The sequence below is a fragment of the Zingiber officinale genome, chromosome 7B (assembly GCF_018446385.1).
Source record: "Zingiber officinale cultivar Zhangliang chromosome 7B, Zo_v1.1, whole genome shotgun sequence".
NCBI lineage: Eukaryota > Viridiplantae > Streptophyta > Magnoliopsida > Zingiberales > Zingiberaceae > Zingiber > Zingiber officinale.
In genome coordinates, this window is record NC_055999.1 from 112,427,917 (window position 1) to 112,450,253 (window position 22,337).

Sequence of the window (22,337 nt, forward strand, 5' to 3'; positions counted from 1 at the left end):
GGTTGTTAATCCAAAGTGTTAAAAAACTCACTAAAAATTTTTTCATTGAAGGTGGAGAAGCCTTTTACACACGTTGATCGCTCAGAAAAGACTAGGAAAGTTTATATAGAAGTTGTTAATTATTTCATAACTCTAAGGGCTTTTTATAGCCTTCTAGGATGGATTAGCCATTGCTTTTTGTCACTTGGGCGTGCCTCCAAGGAGGTCCAAGATGCCTCCAAGAAGATAAACTTTATCCGCTAAAGATAAAGCTTTATCGTCTTTCAACGATAGTCTAATCGGTATTGCAGGCATCTCCAACAAGCTTGAGGGTGTCTTCCATGAAGGCTTGAGGTCGCCTCCAACAAGGTTGGAGGCGCCTTCCACACAAAGACGCGAGGGTGCCTCCAACCTTGTTGGAGGCGCCTTCCACAAGACATATCAACCTCTAAGATAATCTTTTTCGCGTGGGTGATGCTTCGATTATTCAAAGTTAAGCTCACCTACTAAACCCAACTGCGATCTTCTTCTTGAACAAGCTTCCTCCCAGACTTCTCGTCCCTCGGATAGACCGCGCACGTTCTTCTCGTCCGTCGATATACTCTTCGGTAGCTTCTCGTCCCTCGGAAGCACCGAGCCTGTTGACTCGCTTCCCATGCTATCCTTCTTATCCGCTGCGTTTTTCACTCGACTTCTTGTGTTCCTAAGTTTCTGCACACTTGGATACAAGGATCAAACAGAATAAGACCTAACTTAACCTGGTCAATCACATCAAAACCTACACGACGTACTTATAAATATATGGTATATAAATACCATTATAAGTGTAAAATACGAAAACACATAAATTAGGAAAATACATAAAAATACAAATAAGTAAATTTTTCTTAACAATAATTATTCCCTAATAACTTATGCTTCCAAAATAATTTTAATTTTTTTTTTGCAAAATAATTTTAAAATATTTTTAAGATATTTTGAAAAGTAATTTTTTTAAAAAATATTTGCTAAGACTTAAAAATATTTTGCAATACTACTAAAAAATATTTTAAAAAAAATCTTTTTCAAAGGAGAAATGATACTTTCAAAATATTTTTCAATTTATTTTCCAAATGAATAAACATTTTCAAAGCATTTAAAATTTAAAGGGAATGTTTCAGAATTTTAAAAAATATTTTAAATATTTATCTAAAGCAACCATAAAGTATAGATCAGGCACATAAAAAGTATACTGATCATGCATAATCAAATATCATAAATCACATATAGCAAGTCACGACATAGATAAGTTAAATATAGCAATCAAAAACATCAGAGAAGTCAATTGCAGCAAGGAGTCATAAAGCTAAAGCATCAAGTGCCTAAAAGTCAAACTGACAAACATATAGTAGATAATAGTTTAGCCTAAACAAGCAACTCTAGATCTAATAAGATACGGGAGGGGGTTGCTGGTTGATGCGCCAATCTCGAAGGAAGTCAAACATGTTCCTCTGTTGTTGCTCTATCGAGTCGAGACGCCCGTCAATTGTTGTCAAATGTTGGCGGATCTCCTGATACTCCTCTTGAGAGCATGTATCTGGCTCGAAAGGGGATGCCTGAGTATGATGTGGTGAGGGTAGCGCTAGAAAAGGTGAAACCTCATCTCCAATTGGTATTTCTATTCGTACCTCATCGTTCTTGGGTGGGTGCACCTCTTTTGTGATGCTCCTTGAAAACTAAGGTCCAGCTATTAACTTTTATCCTAGCCAAGGAAAACTATCCAATGCCCATTTTGTCATAGTGAGGGGACAGAGGTTTAACATTACCAATTGTAGTATTTATGCGTTATGCCAAAAGATGAAGGAATTGCAGTGATAATGTGACAAAAGGCCATGTGGACTGTTCCGGATGAATTGTATCCGAAATAATGAACAATGGTTTTGAAGACCAAAGAGCTATATCAATGCTAAGATGATGCTTAAATGCATATATCAGAAAGAGATGATATAGTCTAATGACAATTTGATCACTAGTGGATAGAGGAAGGATGCAACCTTTTTATGGGCTTGGGTTTACTGAATTCATTATTTTGGGTCTAAGGCTCTAAAAGAAATCAACATATATAAGATCTAAAGTCAAATGAGTATAAGGCTCAGGTAAGATTTCAGGATAGATAGGGAAGGCATAGAATTGATCATTTGTGCCCCACATGTTGGCGCAGATGATTCATGAAGGGATGTTGTCACAGATAAGTCTAGGTCAATTCCTAATGGGTGAGAAATACCCTGTTAGTTACTTCACTCCTCCTTATATGTACTACTATTGTTAGACAAATTTCTCAATGATTTACCCTCTTCTAGGGGAAATCTTTCTTGCCTAGAGGGATTACGTGACGATTTCACTTTTTGCCACAAAATTGATCATTTGAAATTCGAGCATCACGATAATCCCTAACCATGTCAAAATTAAAGAAAGAGTCATGACATGCAACCCTAGTCTTAGTCTTGTAGTGGAACTCATCAATCTGAACAAGATTGTGATAAAATTCAGCACAAAGATCGAAGTTCACATAATGCATGCAAGAGACAAATTTGGTCAAGGCATAGTAGTTTATTATTTCTACACCATTAGGACAGGAGTCGTACAATGACATGTCTATAAAAAAAATAATTAATTAGATTGGGTAATGTCAAGTCTGGGGTGACTGATCTGATCTTATGAAAATTTTCCACCGATTATCAGAGTAAATCGGGAAGCGCTCGCAGCGGGCAACCCAACATCCTTTAGTTGCGTGCCCTATTTGGAGGAAAATTTTCTGCAAATTCATCATAGCTGGGGTTCGAACCGCGAGTGCCTGGATGACAACATGGATACTCTGCCGCTGCACCATAGCCCCGACGGCCAACTAAGGTAGGATAAACTTTTTATAGTGACTGGGCCCACCGTTTCGCGGCCCCATACCCCAAAAACCCTCGAAGGGATGTTTTGGAGAGTCTCAGTACCACTTGGTTGATAAGAGCGTCCCACCCTCGAAACGACGACCTTAGTTAACATACCCCAAATTGGGGACTTTTAATTGATAAGAGCCTATGCAGGTGGGGGTTCGAACCTGACACCTCAGTCAATGGGTAACAACGTCATAATCAGAACACCCCTAGTTCAGTTGTTATAGAATGACATGTCTAAGTACCTAGATCCTAAGGGAATGAACTCTTTATTTTGGAATGTTCGTCTAAGTTCATCCATAGGATATCTAGGTCTTGGCTGGGCTTTGAAGGGTCAACCTGGTTTTGGGTGTTTTTGCGTTTCTTTTGATTATAAGGAATAAAAAAGATGACAATACTAAAATTAAGAAATTTTAAATGAAGAATGACAAGATTGGAATTAAGAAGAGATTCTGAGAGTTGTTACCAAGACATTGTTGGTGCTCCAAATGGTATCAGAGGGCTTAAGAGGCTTCAAAAAAATTAATTTTCGATGCTAGAAGGAGAGGTAAGGAGAGTGAATTGGGATGAGGGTTCAGCTGCCCTTGGTAGCATTTTTATAACGTCGAATCGATCGATCGATAAATGGATCAATCTATTGATCCTTAATGTGCAGGCAACCGTTTAGTTTGACAAACTGAATAAATCAATTTTTGAGGTTTGATTGATTGATAATGGTCATCGGTCGACTAAAAAGGTTAGGTCGTGTCACCTTTTTCAAGTCCCGGGGCTTATCATGGCTGGTCAGGGTCTTCAGTTGACTGAATGTGTCAGTCTAGTTTTTGTCTTACCGAGGTGGATCAATCGATTGATACATTTTATCAGTTGATTGTTTGGGTCACGAGGTCAATTTTGACTGCATTTTAGGGTTTTGACCATGTTCGGTCGACTAAAAATTTGATTTATGTTAATTGAATATTAATTTTCTCAAAAATTGAAAGATGACATTTTTTTTTAAAAAAAAATTGTTTTGAATTATCACATCTAAGAATTCATCTTTAAAGAAATGTTTAACCCTTTTTTTCTTTACTCAATTAATATTGAATAATCAATGAGTTTAGGATGGAGTTAGTCATTTTTAGTAATCATTATGAGTTTAAGCCCCTTGGTTCATGTCGATGCAATTGTCTACACTAGGAACTAGGGATAGATCCTAATATCTCACATCCGTCTACGTGACTTAATATATAAACATGTTAATTCTTAAGTAATTGTGCAATGCAAAGACTGCCTAGATCTATAGGTTCATGCAATCTATGAAAGAGCCTAGGCTATTTCTAAAAAAGAAAAAAGAAAAATAGATAAGTATAATGTTAACACAAGTCTATTCTATTTATCTAAAAAAATCTTAATTCCTATGGATTTAAACTGATTAAACATATATAAAAGGTTGTTAATTTTATTTGACATCTCACCCATTTTAAGTGATCAAGCAAGGAAACCTCATGGGCTGTGTGAAATGATTTTTCAATTTTTAAGATGATTAGTCTAAGATAGTTTGATCTTGTATTAAATTCAAAATTAGCTTTGGTCCACCAAGTAAGTATTTTCAAGATAAACTTCTCGGTTGTGGTAAATCACAAGGACATTATTAAAGTAACTACGTATCTTGACAAAGTTTTTCTAAAACATCTTACATAAGGGACTTAATACTAAGTCTTGATTTAACTCATTTAGATTGAATTGGGATAGTTTCAGCTAGATCCACTAAGCCAATTACACCAGGTAGAACATATATGATTCAACCTAGACATGTATTTGATAGAATTTACTTAGTCTGCAATCATCCCAACCCTTTCCAATACCGTTGATCAAGATACAACTTCTTTTTCTTATATTTGCCTTATATATCCTTTCTACGTTTAGATATAAACTAAGCAAGACATTTTAAACATTTTGGAGGGTTTAGACTGATCTCATTCTTAAGAACTTTTACCTCCTTTTGGAGGGATAATCTAACTCGTTTATCTGACTTAGCTAACTTTCTAGTTAAACAAACAATTATATTATACAATTTATCAACTAAGAGAGGGTTGACCTCTTCTTCTTGATTATCTGAATCAGATACAAATATGTGGCATGACTCAGACTCGGGCTCAATTATATGCTCCTTTGCTACTAGAGCCATGAAGTTGGTATAGTTTAGTTTGTGTGACTCCGACTCTGAAGATGATTCATGATAACCATCATTTTGTCATGACATTTTGATTCATATATGCATACTTTTTAATCTTCTCATGTGTTAATTTCATGTTAATATCATGTGTCATGAGTTGTATTCATTTGTGGACTTAATTGTAAATTATATCATATTTGCGATATTTTGATATACTCTTTGTAGGCATCAAAAGATCATAGATCCACATTAGATCAGACCCAAGTGAGCTCAAATCTAGATTTAAATGAGGAGATCAAGCTCTGGAACCATCTAAACTGCTCATTCAAGATCTGGAGCGATCTAACCCATACATCAGAGATTTACTCTATCCAAGCCAAGGGGAAGTATATCACAACCATCGATCAGGATCTGAAGTCCTAGATTAAGATTTGAACTGATTCCCACCATTGGATCAGATCTAAGTTGATTAGAGTCGTTGATCCAGATCTGGTGAGATTTAAAAAGGGAATGAATAGCTACAGTTGTGGGCTTCATCAAATTGCTACGGAGGCAATTGCTCAAAATAGAGGAGGGGGTGATCTTCTTCCTTGATCCACCTTCCACCACCAGCAACTAATGGAGGTCAAGAGCTACCCTTCCTCCGATCATCATCCACCTATCACCAGCCGACGATCCCACTTCATCCCTCTGATCCAGATCTGAAAGGCAATTCTGTTGCGACTGCATGCGAAGAGGGAAGAAGCGGAAAAGAGGAGAAGCAAGCGGATTGAATCTGGTTTATTCATCTTTCAGTCGGCGATCTTCTTCCTCGAAGCTCTGAATGTATCCAATTGGATAGGAGTGTTTGCTTCTACTTCCATTGGTTCTCTATTGCTGCTACTGATTTTGGTATTTCTGAATTTAGCATTGATGTTGTCACTGGATAAGAATCTATCGTCCATTCGTCTGAATTGATCGGTTCCTCACGAATCCGTGAGTGCTCGGGATTCCCAGCTCACTTTGGTTTATCATTCCTCCCTTATATTTCTATCTTCATTTCTGCATTTCTATTACTGTAATTTCTAGTTTCGTTTAGTTTCGTTTTGCTGCTTAATTCTGTAGATCTGAGTTAGCTGAGATTGGATGAAGCTTTGATTTGTTTCTGTATGTTCATCTGAATGCTTGTTAGCTCTACCGATGAAGATCTGAATCTAAATCTATTTTGATGTTATTTGGTTGCAAGGATTTGAATTATTTAGGTTAGATGAAGTTGTAGATTTGTTTTCTATCTGTTCATCTTCACGGATTTGAGTAAATCTCCTACCATCTGACAAATGGTTAGTTTGATCCATTGAGTATCCGATCTCTTGACTTTGATTTGATCTTGTTTTATTCTTGTTTAGTCCTTGCTTAGTTTCCAATCTATTTGGATATGTTAATGGTGTTAATCCATGGCATAAAGTGACAGCATGTTGTGAGTTTATGATTAATAGATTGATAGGATCTTTTTTATCGCTTTAAATTTAGTTTTATAATTGTCTTGTTATTTCATTCATTAGTTTAAGAACTCAACGAAATCTAAAACCCCAATTTCTTATCAAAAATCCAAAAAGCAATAACAAATCAATCCTAAGATACCATCATTGTTACATTCGTTGGGAGATGACTTGAATCATCTCTATGCTACATTAGTGTAGAATGAATTCAGTCATTTAATTATTTTGATACCCATTTCATCACAAAATTATGGATTTATCAAATTTGGAGTCGTTGTTGAGGAATGTTAGTGATGTTTGATAACCTTAGGATTAATTTTCTCTTTTTACATAAAAATTAAAAAAAATTATTGTCAAATTCGTTAATGTTCATATATCAATGTGCTTGATTTTATATGTTCCCTGTACCTTCTGATCTTATCTGCTAGTATTTCAGTGTAAGAGTAGGAAGTTTCTTTGACCATGGATCCATATTATCAGTACTATCAGCCTCAAATTTGGTTCTATCAGTCTGAACATCAGTACTACCCACCTATGGAGCAGCAGAATATGTATGAGTCATTTCTTAATACCTATAATTTTAATAGGGTGGATCATTCATATTTCAGGTACGAGATTGCACATAGTCAGTTTACTAAGTCATATCCAACATATCGAAGCCCACGGGGAGTTCAAAATGATTATATGGTTATGTAGAAGAGGATTCGTGACATTCAACAATTCAAGGAGGAGACATTACATGAATATTGGAAGAGATTCAAGGAACTTTGCTCCATTTGTCCTCAACATCAGATCAGTGATAAGTTGCTTGTTCTACACTTTTTTGATGGGTTATTGCCGATTGATTTGTACATGGTAGATAAAGATAGTGGAGGGGCCTTGATTGACAAGACTCCTGATGAAGTTATGAAACTTTTGGAAAACATGGCAGTCAACTCTCAATAATTTAGAAATGGACAACTGATTACCATAAGTGTTGATGAGACCATTCCTATGGATATCGAGGTGCTTGAGAAGAGGAATTGTAGTGTTTTTGACAAACCTGATCTCGTTTCTATTACTCCATAAGACTCCTCTAGTATTTTTTATTGTGATGCTGTAGTTGTAAGGATTTCTGACTCTGCTGATATTGTTATTGTAGATGTTATTGATGATGCAGGTACTAATGTCGAAGATGAGGAGGAGAGTGTAGAGGATTGCATAGTGGAAGCAATACCCCAAGAATCACCTCTTCCAGTTGCATAATCACTTGAACTAGATGTTGATGATGTAAGTGTAGGGGGTTGCACATTGGAAGCAATACCCTAAGTATCACCTAAACCAAAGCCTAAACCACTACTTGATGATGAGGAGGTCATAGTCACCATTCTAGGACCTCCAGGTACCTTTCAACATCACAAGATTAGTATTTCTTGTGATTCATCATAAAATTTCATAGAGGTACCATTAATTGACTTTATTGGATGTGATGCATTTCTTAAACCATGTAGTGTAGAAACTAATATTTTTCCATGCTTGCGAGAGGTGTCATCTTTCATTGATTTTGCAAGAGATTATAAACTTCCGGAGTGGATGCTTAAATTGAATCGTCTTCAACCTCCGGGGCAAATTTTCGAGGAGCATATGGTGGGAGAGGTTTTAACTTCAATGAATAACATTCCACTCCCTAAGTGGATGATCTTCTCAACCGACTCCAACCACCGGGAAGGACCATTCCACTACTAGCATGGATGCTACTTCTAAACCTTTTGCAACCACCCGGGAATAAAGCGAAGTTCGTTCTTTACTTTCTTTTTTGCTTTATACTTTTCTTTAGTTTCATACTTTACATGTGAATTTTGCATCCATACTTTACAATTTGTTTGGTCTGCATAGCATTTGATTTTGAATAAAATCCTCCATATGTTCTTAGTAATACCTTGAGAATCATAAAAGTTATTTAAGTTTGACCGTCAAAGTTTAGGTCAATGGACATGATTGAATACTTTACTTGCATGCTATTGGTTAGTGTGGTGGTGGATTCCATTTTGATTAATTGAGTTTGATTGCCAATATTACCTAGAGAGGACTACTTCATGCCCATACTTTATCCTCTTTTTGTGTGATATGCACTCATGATATTGAACTCTAGAACTTGCTTTGTTTCTTTTCAAAATCACAATAACATTTGTATGTATGAATATGATGAAGGATATCTCTTTTCCTATTCATTGACTTCTTTTCCTTTTAAATTTAGTTAAATCCTTCACTCAACACTTTTATCTTCCACCATATTTGCTTGTCATTCTTTTCCTTGAGAGTTTGGATGATTGCTTGATGAGTTAGGATATCCAAGATTTTAAGTGTGGGGGGAAAGTTTGCAATTGCTCAAGGATTGTGAAGATTTAGGAGGTTTTTCATGGGTGCTGATGTATGTTTGTGGGCAATTGCAAGGAAGTGAGCTGAAAAAAAACTAAATATGAAACTAGTAAACAGAGAAGGGCAAAAATTGTTTCTGTGCCAATTGTGGTTGATGTTTCTGATCAGTATGGTTTGGAGTTCAATATCTTGTTTATTTAGTGTTAACTCAGATTCATGAATAAGCTTAACCCTACATGATTCAAGCCAAAATTCTTCCGAGTTCCAAGTTCTGAAACTTAAGTGGTGAAATGCAGAATTCTAAAAGGTAATGTAGGTTGTTGTTGTGAGGGATTCTCAACAAACGCTGCTGAATTATGTCAAACTTGTTTGGTTTGTTGAATGCTATATCAGTTTAGAGACTCTAATTGAATGCTCTTCCACTTGTTGAGTTATGAATCAGTTTGATAGAGGAACTATACAACAGCACTGAGATTCTAAACTACTATTTCATTCCTTAAGAAGTTAAAATTTTCAGAATTTGAATTCTGGAATCAGTCTTTCTAAATTGTGCAATACTTTGAGGGATTCTGTTATTGTCTTATGCTGGTTAACATGAATGTTGCTCAACAAGTGAGTGTTAGTTGGAAGACAAAACTGAATGAAAGAAGAACAAAACTGGAATTTTCTGAAAATATTGAGGAGTTGAAATAAATATCTGTTGGATTGTGTTAATGAGATTGCTTCTAGCTAAAGAGGTAATGTTAAAACCTATTTGAACCAAATGCTCTGAAATGATATGGAGGCCAAGCTTCTGTTACAAGCTTTTGGTTAGTAAGAGTTCCAAGTGGAGGACTTGATCTTCTATTACCCATTGAAGTTGAATCTAAAGCCTACAATTTTAATGGAACTGATTTCCAAACTGTCTAATCTCATTGCAGTGCAAGAAATCAATGATTTAGTTGAGTTATAATTCTGGAAGTTAAGTTAGGGAAAAAAGTAGAATTTCTGGACTAGAAACTTGAAGTAGTGTGGTGATACATTGATCATCCTGATAAGTTTATTCCTTGAAAAAAAAAGATCTGAAATCAGAGAGCTATTAGATTGCAGAACTCAATTACTTTTAGCTCATCAAACTCCACAAGTTGAGTTACTGGAATTTGAAGTGATAGTCTATCCTAAAACTCTATTGAGCTTGAGTCGTAGTTTTGATTTCCTAAATTGCATACAACTGATGAAACTAAACTGATTTCTGAAAATAAAAAAAATTATAGGAAACTGAACCTGTTATGAAATTTATGTGATTGCCCAGAATAAACAGATGGCTTAATCAGTAAAATGTCCAAGCATATTTCTTTGAGCTAGATTTCTGAAAATTGGACAAAGTAAACAAGAGCTGCAACTAAATTCTAGATTACTATATGAAGATTCAGTGCTAGCCTGGAAGATAGGAATGTACGTCAATGGTTAGACAAGAAATCAGGACTGTTTTGTGCCAGCTAATCTTGTTATTTCTGACCAGGAACAAATTGAATTCAAGCCCCTATTGGTTTAGTGCTAAATAATGTTTTCTTCCAAACTTAACCCTTCTTGAGATAGGCTGAGATGACATTAGATTCTGAAGTATGAAACTTAAGTCTGGAAAAGGCTGACAATTCTAGAAATGAGCTAATGTCTGAAATTGAAATATAGCAGTTGGTTTAAATTTAGTAACTCCTGTATCTGAGCAAAAAGAAAGCATTTTGAATAGCCAATGAAACTGAAATTGATATATCAGTTGCATGCCAAGTTTACTTTGCAACTTTCAGCTTCCTAATCATTGGGAATTTCAAGTCGAGCCTTACATCTCCCATGGATATATGTCCAAATATCTGTAATGCCTAAAGGTCAGTTACCAACAGAAGTGTGAAACAAATCCAATTCAACAAGATTATCCTCATGAAAGAATGATATAGATTGTTGGAGAACAAATGTCATGAATTGGGAATAGTGTGGGAGTTGTAACTATCAGAAGTTAGCAAGATTTTAATGTTCCTGAAAATTGTAAAACAAGAAATGTGGAAGAAGCTTCCTAGCTGAAGTTGGCAGCACTGTTGTAATTTTGAAGAACCTAGAAGCTGGAGAAGAAAAGAATCTGACAAAGATCTGTAGGGGTAGTGTAGAATCTGTAAATTTCAGAACTCTTGAACTGTGAATTCAAATGCTAAAATTTTAGAATTGATAACTGAAGATGTAAGCATTAGTTCATTAGCAATGAACTCTGAAATAATAGAGAAGCTGATCAGAATTAGATTGTTGTAACTACATCGAAGCCAAATTTTGAACTCTAGAAATGCATAGTTGTTAAGCAACTCAGGAAGGTTTCATCTTTAATGTTTTGGCTTATGTGGGAATTCAGTATCTGGAAGGGAGTAACCAAGACATCAGGCTGTAGCAAAGTGTGAACCAAAAGTTTGCACTGATACACAATCTGGACAGTAATAAAATTGCACAGAATTTGAGTATCTGAATTTATGAATCTTGCTGAACTTGATCCCTGAATTGATGAAATGCAGGAATTTTGTTTAAAAATAATAAATTTGTCTCTATAATTTTATTGAAGGTGAATTATGGGAATGTGTAGCTGAACATGGTACACAACAAGTAAAGAAGAAATTTTGAACTTTTGAGGTCAAAAGAGGATGATCATGGTGTTCTTCAAAAACAGGTTATGCTAGGAACTCCAATCATAGTGGAGTACTTTTGAAAAGGTAATTGTGAGAAGAGTTCGTTAATTTTGGCTCCATAAATGGTAAAAGCAGATCACTCTAGATTGACAACAAGATTAAGTATTCTCTTATAACTTCATTAACAGGAGACAATCCTCCATACAAAATAATTGGTCAACCCATCAAGTTTATTCTTCCAATACTCTTATTTTCTCACTTTCTTCATTGAATTCTTCTCTCTTGCTTATTTTGCTTGCTTCACTTAGTTCCTTTTGACTCCATTTCAATGCTTAATAAATCCTTTTGATTCAAGCATGATATGTTTTATGTGGTGTAGAAATAGAAAATGAGCAAGCATATGGTAGTGAAGTGTCGTGAGTGACATTGATTGAGCTCCACTTATACATATTTGAGTGTGAGAGCTAGATTAGGTGCATTTACCTTGTGAGTTTGCATCTTTCTTAATTTTTCGAATGGATGATATCACCATACTTATTGGTTATTGTAGGGATTGAATTCTTGATTTTTTTGATCTTTAGATGGTCTTAGTTAAATTTCTTTTATGATCTTCTAAGTAATGCTAGGAAATTAGTTGAGAGATGAATTTTAGTTGTTTCTTTATTTTGTTTCCTTGCCCGAGACGTGCAGAAATAAGTCTGAGGGAATTTGATAACCATCATTTTGTCATGACATTTTGATTCATATATGCATACTTTTTAATCTTCTCATGTGCTAATTTCATGTTAATATCATGTGTCATAAGTTGTATTCATTTGTGAACTTAATTACAAATTATATCATATTTATAATATTTAATGCTAATATTTTGATATATTCTTTGTAGGCATTAAAAGATCATAGATCCAAATCAGATCAAACTCAAGTGAGCTCAATCTAGGTTTAATGAGGAGATCAAGTTCTGGAACCATCTAAACCGTTCATTCAAAATATGGAGCAATCTAAGCCATACATCAGAGATCTACTCCATCCAAGCCAAGGGGAAGTAGATCACAACCATCGATCAGGATTTGAAGTCCTAGATTAAGATTTGAATGATTTCCGCCATTGGATCATATCTGAGTTGATTAGAGCCGTTGATCTAGATCTGATGAGATTTAAAAAGGGAATGAATAGCTACAGTTGCAAGCTTCATCAAATTGCTACAGAGGCGATTGCTCAAAATAAAGGAGGGGGCGATCTTCTTCCTTGATCCACCTTCCACCATCGGCAACTAATGGAGGTCAAGGGTGACCCTTTCTCCGATCATCATCCACCTATCACCAGTCAGTGACGCCACTTCATCCCTTTGATCCAGATTTGAAAGTCAATTCTGTTGTGACTGCATGCGAAGAGGGAAGAAACGGAAAAGAGGAGAAGCAAGTGGATTTGATCTGATTTAATTTCTTAGACTTTCAGTCAGCGATCTTCTTCCTTGAAGCTCTGAATGCATCCAATTGGATAGGAGTGTTTGCTTCTACTTCTATTGGTTCTCCATTGCTGCTACTGATTTTAGTATTTCTAAATTTAACACCGATGGTGTCATTGGATAAGAATCGATCGTCTGAATTGATCGGTTCCAAACTAATCTATGAGTGCTCGGGATTCCCAGCTCACTTTGGTTTATCATTCCTCCCTTATATTTCTGTCTCCATTTCTACATTTCTATTATTGTAATTTTTAGTTTAGTTTAGTTTAAATTTTCTACTTAATTTTGTAGATCTAAGTTAGCTGAGATTGGATGAAACTTTGATTTATTTCTGTACGTTCATTTGAATGCTTATTGGCTCCATTGATGGAGATCTGAATCTATTTTGATATTATCCGGTTGTAAGGATCTGAATTATTTAGGTTAGATGAAGTTGTAGATCTATTTCCTATCTATTCATCTTCACGGATTTGAGTAGATCTTCTACCATCTGACAAATAGTTAGTTTGATCCATTGAGTATCCGATCCCTTGAGTTTGATTTGATCTTGTTTTGTTCTTGTTTAGTCCTTGTTTAGTTTCCAATCTATTTGGATATGTTAATGGTGTTAATCCATGGCATAAAGTGACAGTATATTGTGGGTTCATGATTAATAGATAGATAGGATCTCTTTTATTACATTAGATTTAGTTTCATAATTGTCTTTCTATTTCGTTCATTAGTTTAAGAACTCAACGAAATCCAAAACCCTAATTTCTTATCAAAAATCCAAAATGCAATAGCAAATCAATTCTAAGATACCATCATTGTTACATTTATTGGGAGATGACTTGAGTCATATCTATGCTACATTAATGTAGAATGAATTTAGTCACTTAATTCTTTTGATACCCATTTCACGATAAAATTATGGATTTATCAATTCGTCCCAAGTTATTTTAAGTGCTTTCTTCTTCCTTAGCTTTTGTGACTTGTCTTCCTTTTGGTTGGGGTACTCAGATTTGTAGTGTCCCTTTTTGTTGCACTTGTAGCAAGTTACCTCTAATTTAGGCATGCTTGGTTGCCTTGGCTTGCTTGCTTGTCTTTTGGTTTGATTGCTCTTTTGATATCCCTTCTAATGAAGTCCTTCTTAAACATCTTTTGGACTAGGTTTAATATTCATGTGGTTGTGTCTCCATCTTCCTTGTCATCCAATTCCAATTCATCTTTCGATTCTAGTGTTGGTCGGAGTTTTGACTTAGTTTTCTTTTTTAATTTGCCTTGCAAACAAAGCTATACCTTTCTCAGTTTGACTCGAGTTAGACTATTCGTGCAATTTAAATTCATAAAATATTTCATCTAATTTTATAATAGAAAGATCCCTAAATACCTTGTATGCATCAACTATGGATGCTCAAAATATACTTCAGGGGAAAGAGTTTAAAGCATACCTTATTATATCCTGATTTTACATTGTATGCCCAATTGAGTCGAGTTTGTTCAAGATATCTTTAATTCTTGTGTGTAGTTGACTTACTGATTCTCCATTCTACATTTGAATATTAAATAAGGAATTTACAAGTAGGTCTCATTTTATTATCTTTGAGTCGGATATTCCATCATGGAGTTTGATCAGTTTATCCCAAAGGTTCTTTGTGCTATTGAATAGACCAATCCAATTTAGCTCTTCTTTTGTGACACCACACAATATTGTGTTTGTGGCTTGAGCGTTGTATTAGGCATTCTTTTTGGTATATGTTGTCTATTGCTTTATATCTTGTGGTTTTCTAATTTCGTCTATTGGTGGGACGATGATCCACAACTCCACATGTTAATTTCAGTTTGTAAAAAATACTCCATCTATCCTTTCCAGTAGATGAAGTTGTTGCCATTAAAGAGAGATGGACGAACGATACTAAATCCTTTTTATTATGCCATTTGATTTTTGCAAATAAAAATTAAAAAAAAAAATCCAAGACATTTCATAGTCTTGGGTAAATAGTGAAATAAAATGAATATTTCATTAAGAAAGAAAATTTTAAAATTTTAAAATAAGAACGGATATTTTTGATCTTTTCAAAAGCTTTAAAAGCGATTAAACTAAATTAGATAGACTTTGCTCTGATATTAATTATAGGATCAAAAAGCATGATAAGGGGGTGAATATTGCTCAATAAAAACCTTTCTTTTATAAGATAACAAAGAAGAGGTACAACAGAAAATAGAAAATACAAAGATACAGTCGGTTACTTAGTTCACAATCCAGTGATTACTACTCCATGACCCATGATCCCTTGAACTGTTTCCGAATGGGCAAATCACTAATATTCTCCTCTTTGAAAAACTTTCAGAGAAGGACAAAAGCGTACAAAGATGAAGGTGATAGTAGCACGCTATTATCCCTTTTAAAGTAAATGCAGTAAATAACAATTATAGACAACTTCAAGATTGTCAGAGACCCTCTCAGTGTAGTAACAGTACTTGCATGAACAGCATAGATAGAGAGAGTTTTTAAAGAATTGGATTGAGATGAAGTACCAAGCCTTGGATACCAAGGCTTCTTTTATACGCTTGATTCGGTCTGGTCAACTGAACCTTGTCTAGTCGATTGGACTCTAAGTTTCCTTTTCTATTCAACCCAATCATATCCATTTTGCACTTTTCATATTTGTTCAGTCGACTAATCCTCTTGATTAGTCGACTAAACCTTTATTTCCTTCTTTGTTTGATATGAATCTTCTCTATACTTATCCATCTAGATCAGTCGACTGATCAATCATCCTATTGGATTGATCGAACCATTCAATCAACCCAAACTTTACTTTCTACAAAACAAAGTTAGCATAACAAGAATACCAATAATTTACCTGCAAACCAGAGTTAGAAATATATGATTATGCATGAATGAGTTTAACAATTATGACTATCTAATCTTGACTTAGTAACCTTCATTGGTTTCTTTAGTCTGATCAATGCCTAAGGTTGTTCCAACTGGGACATGTTTTCACCGCCTTTTAGAATGAAAAACCTCTCCAGGACTTACCTTAATTACCAATCAAACATTTGGTTTAAGTGATCTATTTGGATTTCTTTTTCTGCTTAGTGTCTGATCGACCTGATCCACTAAGACTTTCCTATAATAATGAATTAACATAATAGATACAAATAGTAAAGGTAAAACAATGTTAGCAATATTCAATATACACTGGTCAGGTGGACCGCACACGATTGACTGGAAACTTTATTTTGATCACACTTGCTTGGAGTTTATTCCTCCAAGATTTCTCACTACCTAAGATTCAATCCCTTTGAATTTTTCTTGTGCATGGATTTACTCCTTCAAGACTGCTTAAGTTTCAATCCCTTAGAATTTTTCTCTTGCTTGGAGTTCACTCCTCCAAGCTTTTCACTACCTAAGATTAGCTCCCTTAGGAATTTTCTCTTGCTTGGAGTTTACTCCTCTAAGACTCCTCACCATTTAAGATTCGCTCTCTTAGAATTTTCTTTTTACTTGGAGTTCACTCCAAGAAAAAGTTTTTTATAGACAAGTATGCTATTTATTATTTTATTAAAAAAGAAATTTAATTAGGTATTTTAGGTTTTGTTTGAAAATAAATATCGTACGAGACCATGACCGCTTACGTTTTCTAAGATTGAATACACCCTCTTGAATCCACAAGTTTCCGTTAAATTTATAAATGTCTGTAAAAATCTTGCAAAAAGATCTATAGAACTCCATGGAATTCTTTTCACAACTATATGAGATTATATAAAAGTCAATAAAAATTTATCAACTCCACGAAAGTCTATCATTAAAAAAAGTTAATAAAAATCATTCAATCTCTTAATTGAATACATCCCATTATTCTTTTCATATTATTTTCTTTTGTCCCAAGTTCATTGATTTATATTAAATTAGTGTTTGTCCTAAAAACATCTCCTAAACAAATATATAGACCAAAAGAAAAAAAGACAACGATAAATTATAATCTTCTAATGCACACTCTTACTAAATACAAAATGCAACAAAAAATTTGGTTCCACAAGCAACTTATCTAGTCTTAAACAGCAATACATACCAAACAAAAATCTATTTTTTTAATTGCCAACCACGTATGTTTTAATAATTTTAAATAGATTTGTGTGTATCTTTAACTTTATTATTCTTAAAAAAATATGATTAAAATAACACCAATATAAAATAAAAAATAGAAATTTAATTATAATTTGCCAAAAAATAAATTGATATTTTGATAGAATAATTTTCAATTTTGGTAGAATAATTTTTGACTTTTGACGACCCAATTTTTAAATTTGGCCTAAGCAAATGACGGCCCAATTCCAGCCGAATAATTAATTGAAATTTGAAACCCTAATATTTCACAGGACTCGAGCATCACAGCAGACGCAGCTCGTTAAAGATGCTCTCCCGCTCTGCCTCCCTTCGCCAGCCTCTTCGCTTCCTTACTCTCACTGCTGTAGCTTCCTTCCACCCTCGCTGCATCCCCTCTCCGCCTCTGCCTCCGCCTCCGCTTCTGTCTTTTCCTCTGTTCCCTCCGTCCAATTCTGCTTTCTTTCAATACTCTAAGGCATTCTCTAGCGGGCGTCGCGACGACGGCGGCGACTGGAAATTAACCCCCGAGGAAGACGAGGGCGGTTTCGTTTTCCCGGACGAGGGCGACCTTGCAGGGATTTCTGATGACGCCCCGGGACCCTCTGGAACCGAGGCGATCAACGATGGAGCCGGAATCACGGATCAGTGGGGAAAGGGCTCCGGGACAGTTGATAAAGGGGATATTTTTGATGGCCTCGATGGAGAGACTCTGGCTAACGAGAACGGGCTTGGAGGATTAGGCGTGGAGGAATGGGAGACGGCTGAGGGATACAAGCCATGGTCATTGGTCGACGATGATGAAAAATCGAGCCTGTTCAACGATGGCGATGGAGGGATTGTCGATGGTGGCGTAGTGGATTTAGAAAAGTCGAGCGATGAGCAAAAGCAACAACTTGAGAAGCGAGAGAAAGAGCTATTAGATATTCTAGAAGGTAAGACGTCTCAAAACGTAGCCCATAGAATATCTTTTTTTTTTTTTTTTTTTTTTTCATCTAGCATCAATCTGGATTACTTCTAAGCATGAAGAATTTTTTGGGTCTAGATTTTTTGTTAATTTTTTCCTTCATTCTGTTTGATAGTGCAAGGAATAATTAAACAATCTAACAAGCTTGAGTATGTTCGTTGTTGAAATATCATCATGGGCACTCTTATTATCATGATCTGATAAAATTTCCCTGTTATGCATTGTAGTAGACTTGCTACCTGTTATGCTAATATTTCATATTTATTGGTAACCTGCATAATTTTAATATCTAAAGCTTCTACCATTTATAGAACAAATGTTTAAGTTAATCCTTACAATTTACACAACTTAATGTTTAATAATCACAAGAATTAATGTCTTTGGTGGAGAAAATAATAAACAAATCATCTTAGTGGAGTGGAGGATAGTTGAGTCATTTTACAAGGCAGTGGGGCGTCCTTTTGATAAAAAAATCAAAGTAGGGCGCCATTTTAATGATTCCAAAAATAAGGGGTGTACCCTTTTGATTTATGCCCAATCTTTTTACTATGAATTTCTACATTATCATTTAACACTCCTTGGTTTTCCTAATTTTTCTTACGTTGAAGATATTGGGTTTCTTGTTCTTCAACTATACTCCTACCCAATGTGTATTAGAAAGACATTTTTAAATTTCCATTGGCTCATTTTGATTACTTTGCTTCAACATTCAAAATGGCAGGTCCAAGACATGCATTTGGAGATCTCACTGAAGCATCAGGGATCACAGATGATATGATTGATAGTTTGATTATATTGAAGGATGTAACGGGTGTTCCAGGGTTGCCTCCTCTTAAGGAAATACAAGAGGAAGCAATTGCAAAGATGAATGCAACATCAACAAGAACTGAAATTGAGCGTAAGAAACAAGAGGAGATTGCAAAATCTAGAGTTCGTCAGGTGGATGAAAAGGGTAGAGCATATGGAACAGGGAGAAGGAAATGCAGCGTAGCTCGTGTATGGATTAAACCTGGTGATGGGTCGTTCATTGTAAATGACAAGCAGTTTGATGTTTATTTTCCCATTCTTGATCACCGAGCAGAACTTCTCAGACCTTTCACTGTCACAAAAACTCTCGGTCTCTGGGATGTAAATTGCACTGTTAAAGGAGGCGGGGTTTCTGGTAAGTAACACTCTGAGAATATACGATCTCACATTATTTCTTGGTTATATCCGAAATTCACCATTCTGGTTTGAAAATTCTAGTTAAAACTAGAAAAATCATCTTGTTGGATTTTGATTTTGATTTTCTTTTCCCCATTTGCATGATTGGAGGATTTGGTTAATTTTGTGAGACATGGTATTCGTATGCATGCATAGGATTTGCTTCAGCTTGTCATATTCTCAGGTCAAGTTGGAGCCATCCGCTTGGGAATCAGCAGAGCATTGCAATGTTGGGAACCAGGCCTTCGACCTTACCTAAAAGCTGGTAAATGCCCCGATAATTATTACACTGATCCAATGTAGTTTTCAGCATTGTATTCTGGACTGCTTCCTCATTCTGCTTATCAATCCTTTGTTGTAGATTGAGGCTCTGTAGGTATATACTTTCTTTCTGACTGCTTACATTGCTTGTGCGGTTTATGCAGCTGGTTATTTAACACGTGATCCACGCGTAGTTGAACGAAAGAAGCCTGGTAAAGCTAAAGCAAGGAAGAGCTTTCAATGGGTTAAACGGTAGAAGGTACTGTTTGTTTTCCAACTGTTTTAAATGGGTACACGATCCTGCTATTTATTTCAGACTAGTGTTAATCTGGAGATGCACTCTCTCATTAGCAGGATTCTTTTAGCCAACATTCATCTTCTACCGAATTCCTTGGCTTCTTATTTCTGTTTTGCTGTTCAAATGACGACGACCTATGTGATGTGGCTCAGTTCACCCGCACCTCGTCCATGCTTCTACAGCTTGCAATGCACCATAAACTTGTAGTGATTAGGTAAAGCAATGCTTTTTTTTGCTCCAACGTTCTCTTCAATTTTCTGGTCTTTGTTTAAGCATTCTGTACACATGCTTGCTTGTATTAGAATTTCATTGGGGCCTCACTTAACAATAAATTCTTAAGCGAACCATTTTTTATTTTTATTTTTTTGGCATGACACAGTAAAAAAATCCTATTTAGAGTAGTCATATTTCATCAACCATATTTACCACTACTGTGTTAAAACTTATTCAGTGGCCCTTCTTCTTGTTGCCTTATACTAATTTATGAATCCCAATTATAATATACTGAATTTTTAAAATGCTTCCTCATATAAATTAATTACAAATTTTTTTTGTCTTGTGAGAATTAAATTTATAAAAATTATTCAAAGTTTTTACTTATGTTTTTAATTAATTATTTTTCTTACTTTTTATAAATGATAAAAAAAACCTTTTTTATTAGTTGATTGAAATAAGGATTTTACATAGTAAATTGGGGAGGAATAACTTTGAAATGAAAAGAAGGGAAATCTAAATTTGCTTGTGCTAAGAAAAATAACAAAAAAGAAATATTTTACTCGTTTGCGCTCAAAATTAGAAAGAAAGGAGAAAAAAAAAAATCTAGTTTCGGGTTTTGAATGCTTGAAATTGTTCTAATTTGATATTTTCAAATTGACTAGAATGCAAATTTGTGATTTTCAAAACAAACTTATCAACAAATTACCTAGATCGTTTTGTATTATTTTTGTTCAAATATTTGCAATGATAGTCAGCTTTAAGTATATCAAATCTGAATAGTTTAAGCATCCAAAAGGCAAAATCAGTTTTTTAAATCTAAATTTAGGCACGGCTTAATTAGCTAGAACTCTGTTATTTTTGAAGCACAAGCTGACTCACAAATTATCTCATGATACGAAATTCACATAAAATTTTAATATTTTTAGCATTCAAGCATCTAAAATAGGTCTTTACTCTAAACTTGCAAAGTACGATGATTTGTGAATTAGATTGTGATCTAAAAACACCGTTCTATCTGTTTTTACAAGCAAAAGCTACTTTATATATTAGCTTCTAATTGGCAAATCATGTCCCCCAGGGTCATGGTACCACGGTAGAATATTCTTGTTATCTTTTAGATATCTACGATTTAAACCCCAGCTACAACGTATTTGTAAGAATTTTTTCTCCAAATGTGGGAGGATTCTGGGTTGACCATCCCGTGTGCTTCCTAATTTACCTGGATGATCGATAAAAAATTTCAATCAATGAACCTAACTAAGATTATTATTATTATTATTATTATTTTAAGTTGGCAAATCATGTATTTGCACATCAATTAGCTTTGAAGATGTCAAATTTGAATATTTCAAATTTAGATGCAAGTTGATTTATAAATCATCTTAAACCTCTCACTTTTTCATAAATATTCATAGTTTTTAACTTAAACCTTTCACTTCTCTTCATTTAACATACATCCCAAAAGATATGAGATGGTTTTCCCTGGGAGAGTCTCCTCCTTCAAGAAGTAATATTTTAAACTCAACCTTGAGTTAATCGTAAGGTGAACATTCCACTTATTACCCTTTAACGCATGTCAAATCATTTCACCTTTCATCCAACTAATATGGATACCTCCTTCCTTTTGTTCCAACATTTTTTCTAAATTTTCTTAATATAGTGATTCTGTTCGAAAATCATGAAGATGACAAACTGAGGATGTGGTTCCTATATTAATTGGATGTAAATTCCATTTTACTCTGCAATAAAAAAAATGTTAGTGTCGAGTCAGGGAAAGGGGCTCCTGTATTGGCCCTCTGATGTTTAAGTCAGTTATCGGAAAAAAGAAAAAGATGACGCAACAGTAGACACGAATATGAATAGTGAATAACGCGTATCTCCGTCGGTATATAGACCCCCTTTATATAGTGTCTTGGTGTGCGACGTGCGCACTTCTCTCGAGACGTGGACAAGTTCTCCAACTGGTCATGGGCACGTTCTCCAATTTAGCCAATGAAATGACATGTCGGGAAAGTGCCTTTGACACCATACCTTAACAGGGCATGCATATATATATCTGACAAGACAATAGAAGCTTCCGTCATACTATCTCCCAGAAGGATATTGAGAGATACGATAGTGATCCCATTGTTCTCCCGAGTAAGGTAGCCGCTCAGCTGGGACTCCTCCGCTCGGTCGGTCTTGACTGTTTTTTGTTGTGGTGACTGGGTATAGTAGTTTATCTCCTTCTGCTTGGACAAGCGCTTTGGTGACCTTAGCATTTTGTCGATATGCAGTGAGCGTTTATGTGATCTT

The 22,337-nt window shown here is 35.1% G+C and overlaps 1 protein-coding gene and 1 long non-coding RNA gene across 5 annotated transcripts; both read left to right on the forward strand.

Moving 5' to 3' along the window:
- Window positions 1-1,391: 1,391 nt before the first annotated feature.
- LOC122006945 lies at window positions 1,392-13,228 on the forward strand. 3 transcript variants are annotated; one of them, XR_006118809.1, is made up of 4 exons: window positions 1,392-1,609; window positions 5,284-8,310; window positions 11,476-11,623; window positions 12,426-13,228. It is a non-coding gene; the product is annotated as an uncharacterized LOC122006945 (long non-coding RNA). The 3 variants fall into 3 exon arrangements; XR_006118808.1 differs by lacking the exon at window positions 11,476-11,623 and having other exon boundaries at window positions 5,284-6,033; window positions 7,145-8,310; XR_006118807.1 differs by lacking the exon at window positions 11,476-11,623.
- Window positions 13,229-17,374: 4,146 nt separating this feature from the next.
- Window positions 17,375-20,191, forward strand: LOC122006946 (30S ribosomal protein S9, mitochondrial-like). 2 transcript variants are annotated; one of them, XM_042562654.1, is made up of 5 exons: window positions 17,375-18,032; window positions 18,786-19,226; window positions 19,452-19,532; window positions 19,693-19,787; window positions 19,880-20,191. In XM_042562654.1, the coding sequence occupies exons 1-4, from the start codon at window positions 17,408-17,410 to the stop codon at window positions 19,782-19,784; spliced, it is 1,239 nt and encodes a 412-aa protein (XP_042418588.1). In that variant the 5' UTR covers window positions 17,375-17,407; the 3' UTR covers window positions 19,785-19,787; window positions 19,880-20,191. The 2 variants fall into 2 exon arrangements, with proteins under 2 accessions (XP_042418588.1, XP_042418587.1); XM_042562653.1 differs by having other exon boundaries at window positions 19,883-20,191.
- The last annotated feature ends 2,146 nt before the right edge of the window (window positions 20,192-22,337 follow it).

Excerpts from the sequence above, each read along its gene's own strand:
- LOC122006946 (XM_042562654.1), top strand. The coding sequence starts at position 17,408 with ATGCTCTCCCGCTCTGCCTCCCTTCGCCAGCCTCTTCGCTTCCTTACT. Across the intron at positions 18,033-18,785 it reads GCTATTAGATATTCTAGAAG|GTCCAAGACATGCATTTGGA; the intron begins GTAAGACGTCTC and ends TCAAAATGGCAG. Across the intron at positions 19,533-19,692 it reads TCGACCTTACCTAAAAGCTG|CTGGTTATTTAACACGTGAT; the intron begins GTAAATGCCCCG and ends CGGTTTATGCAG.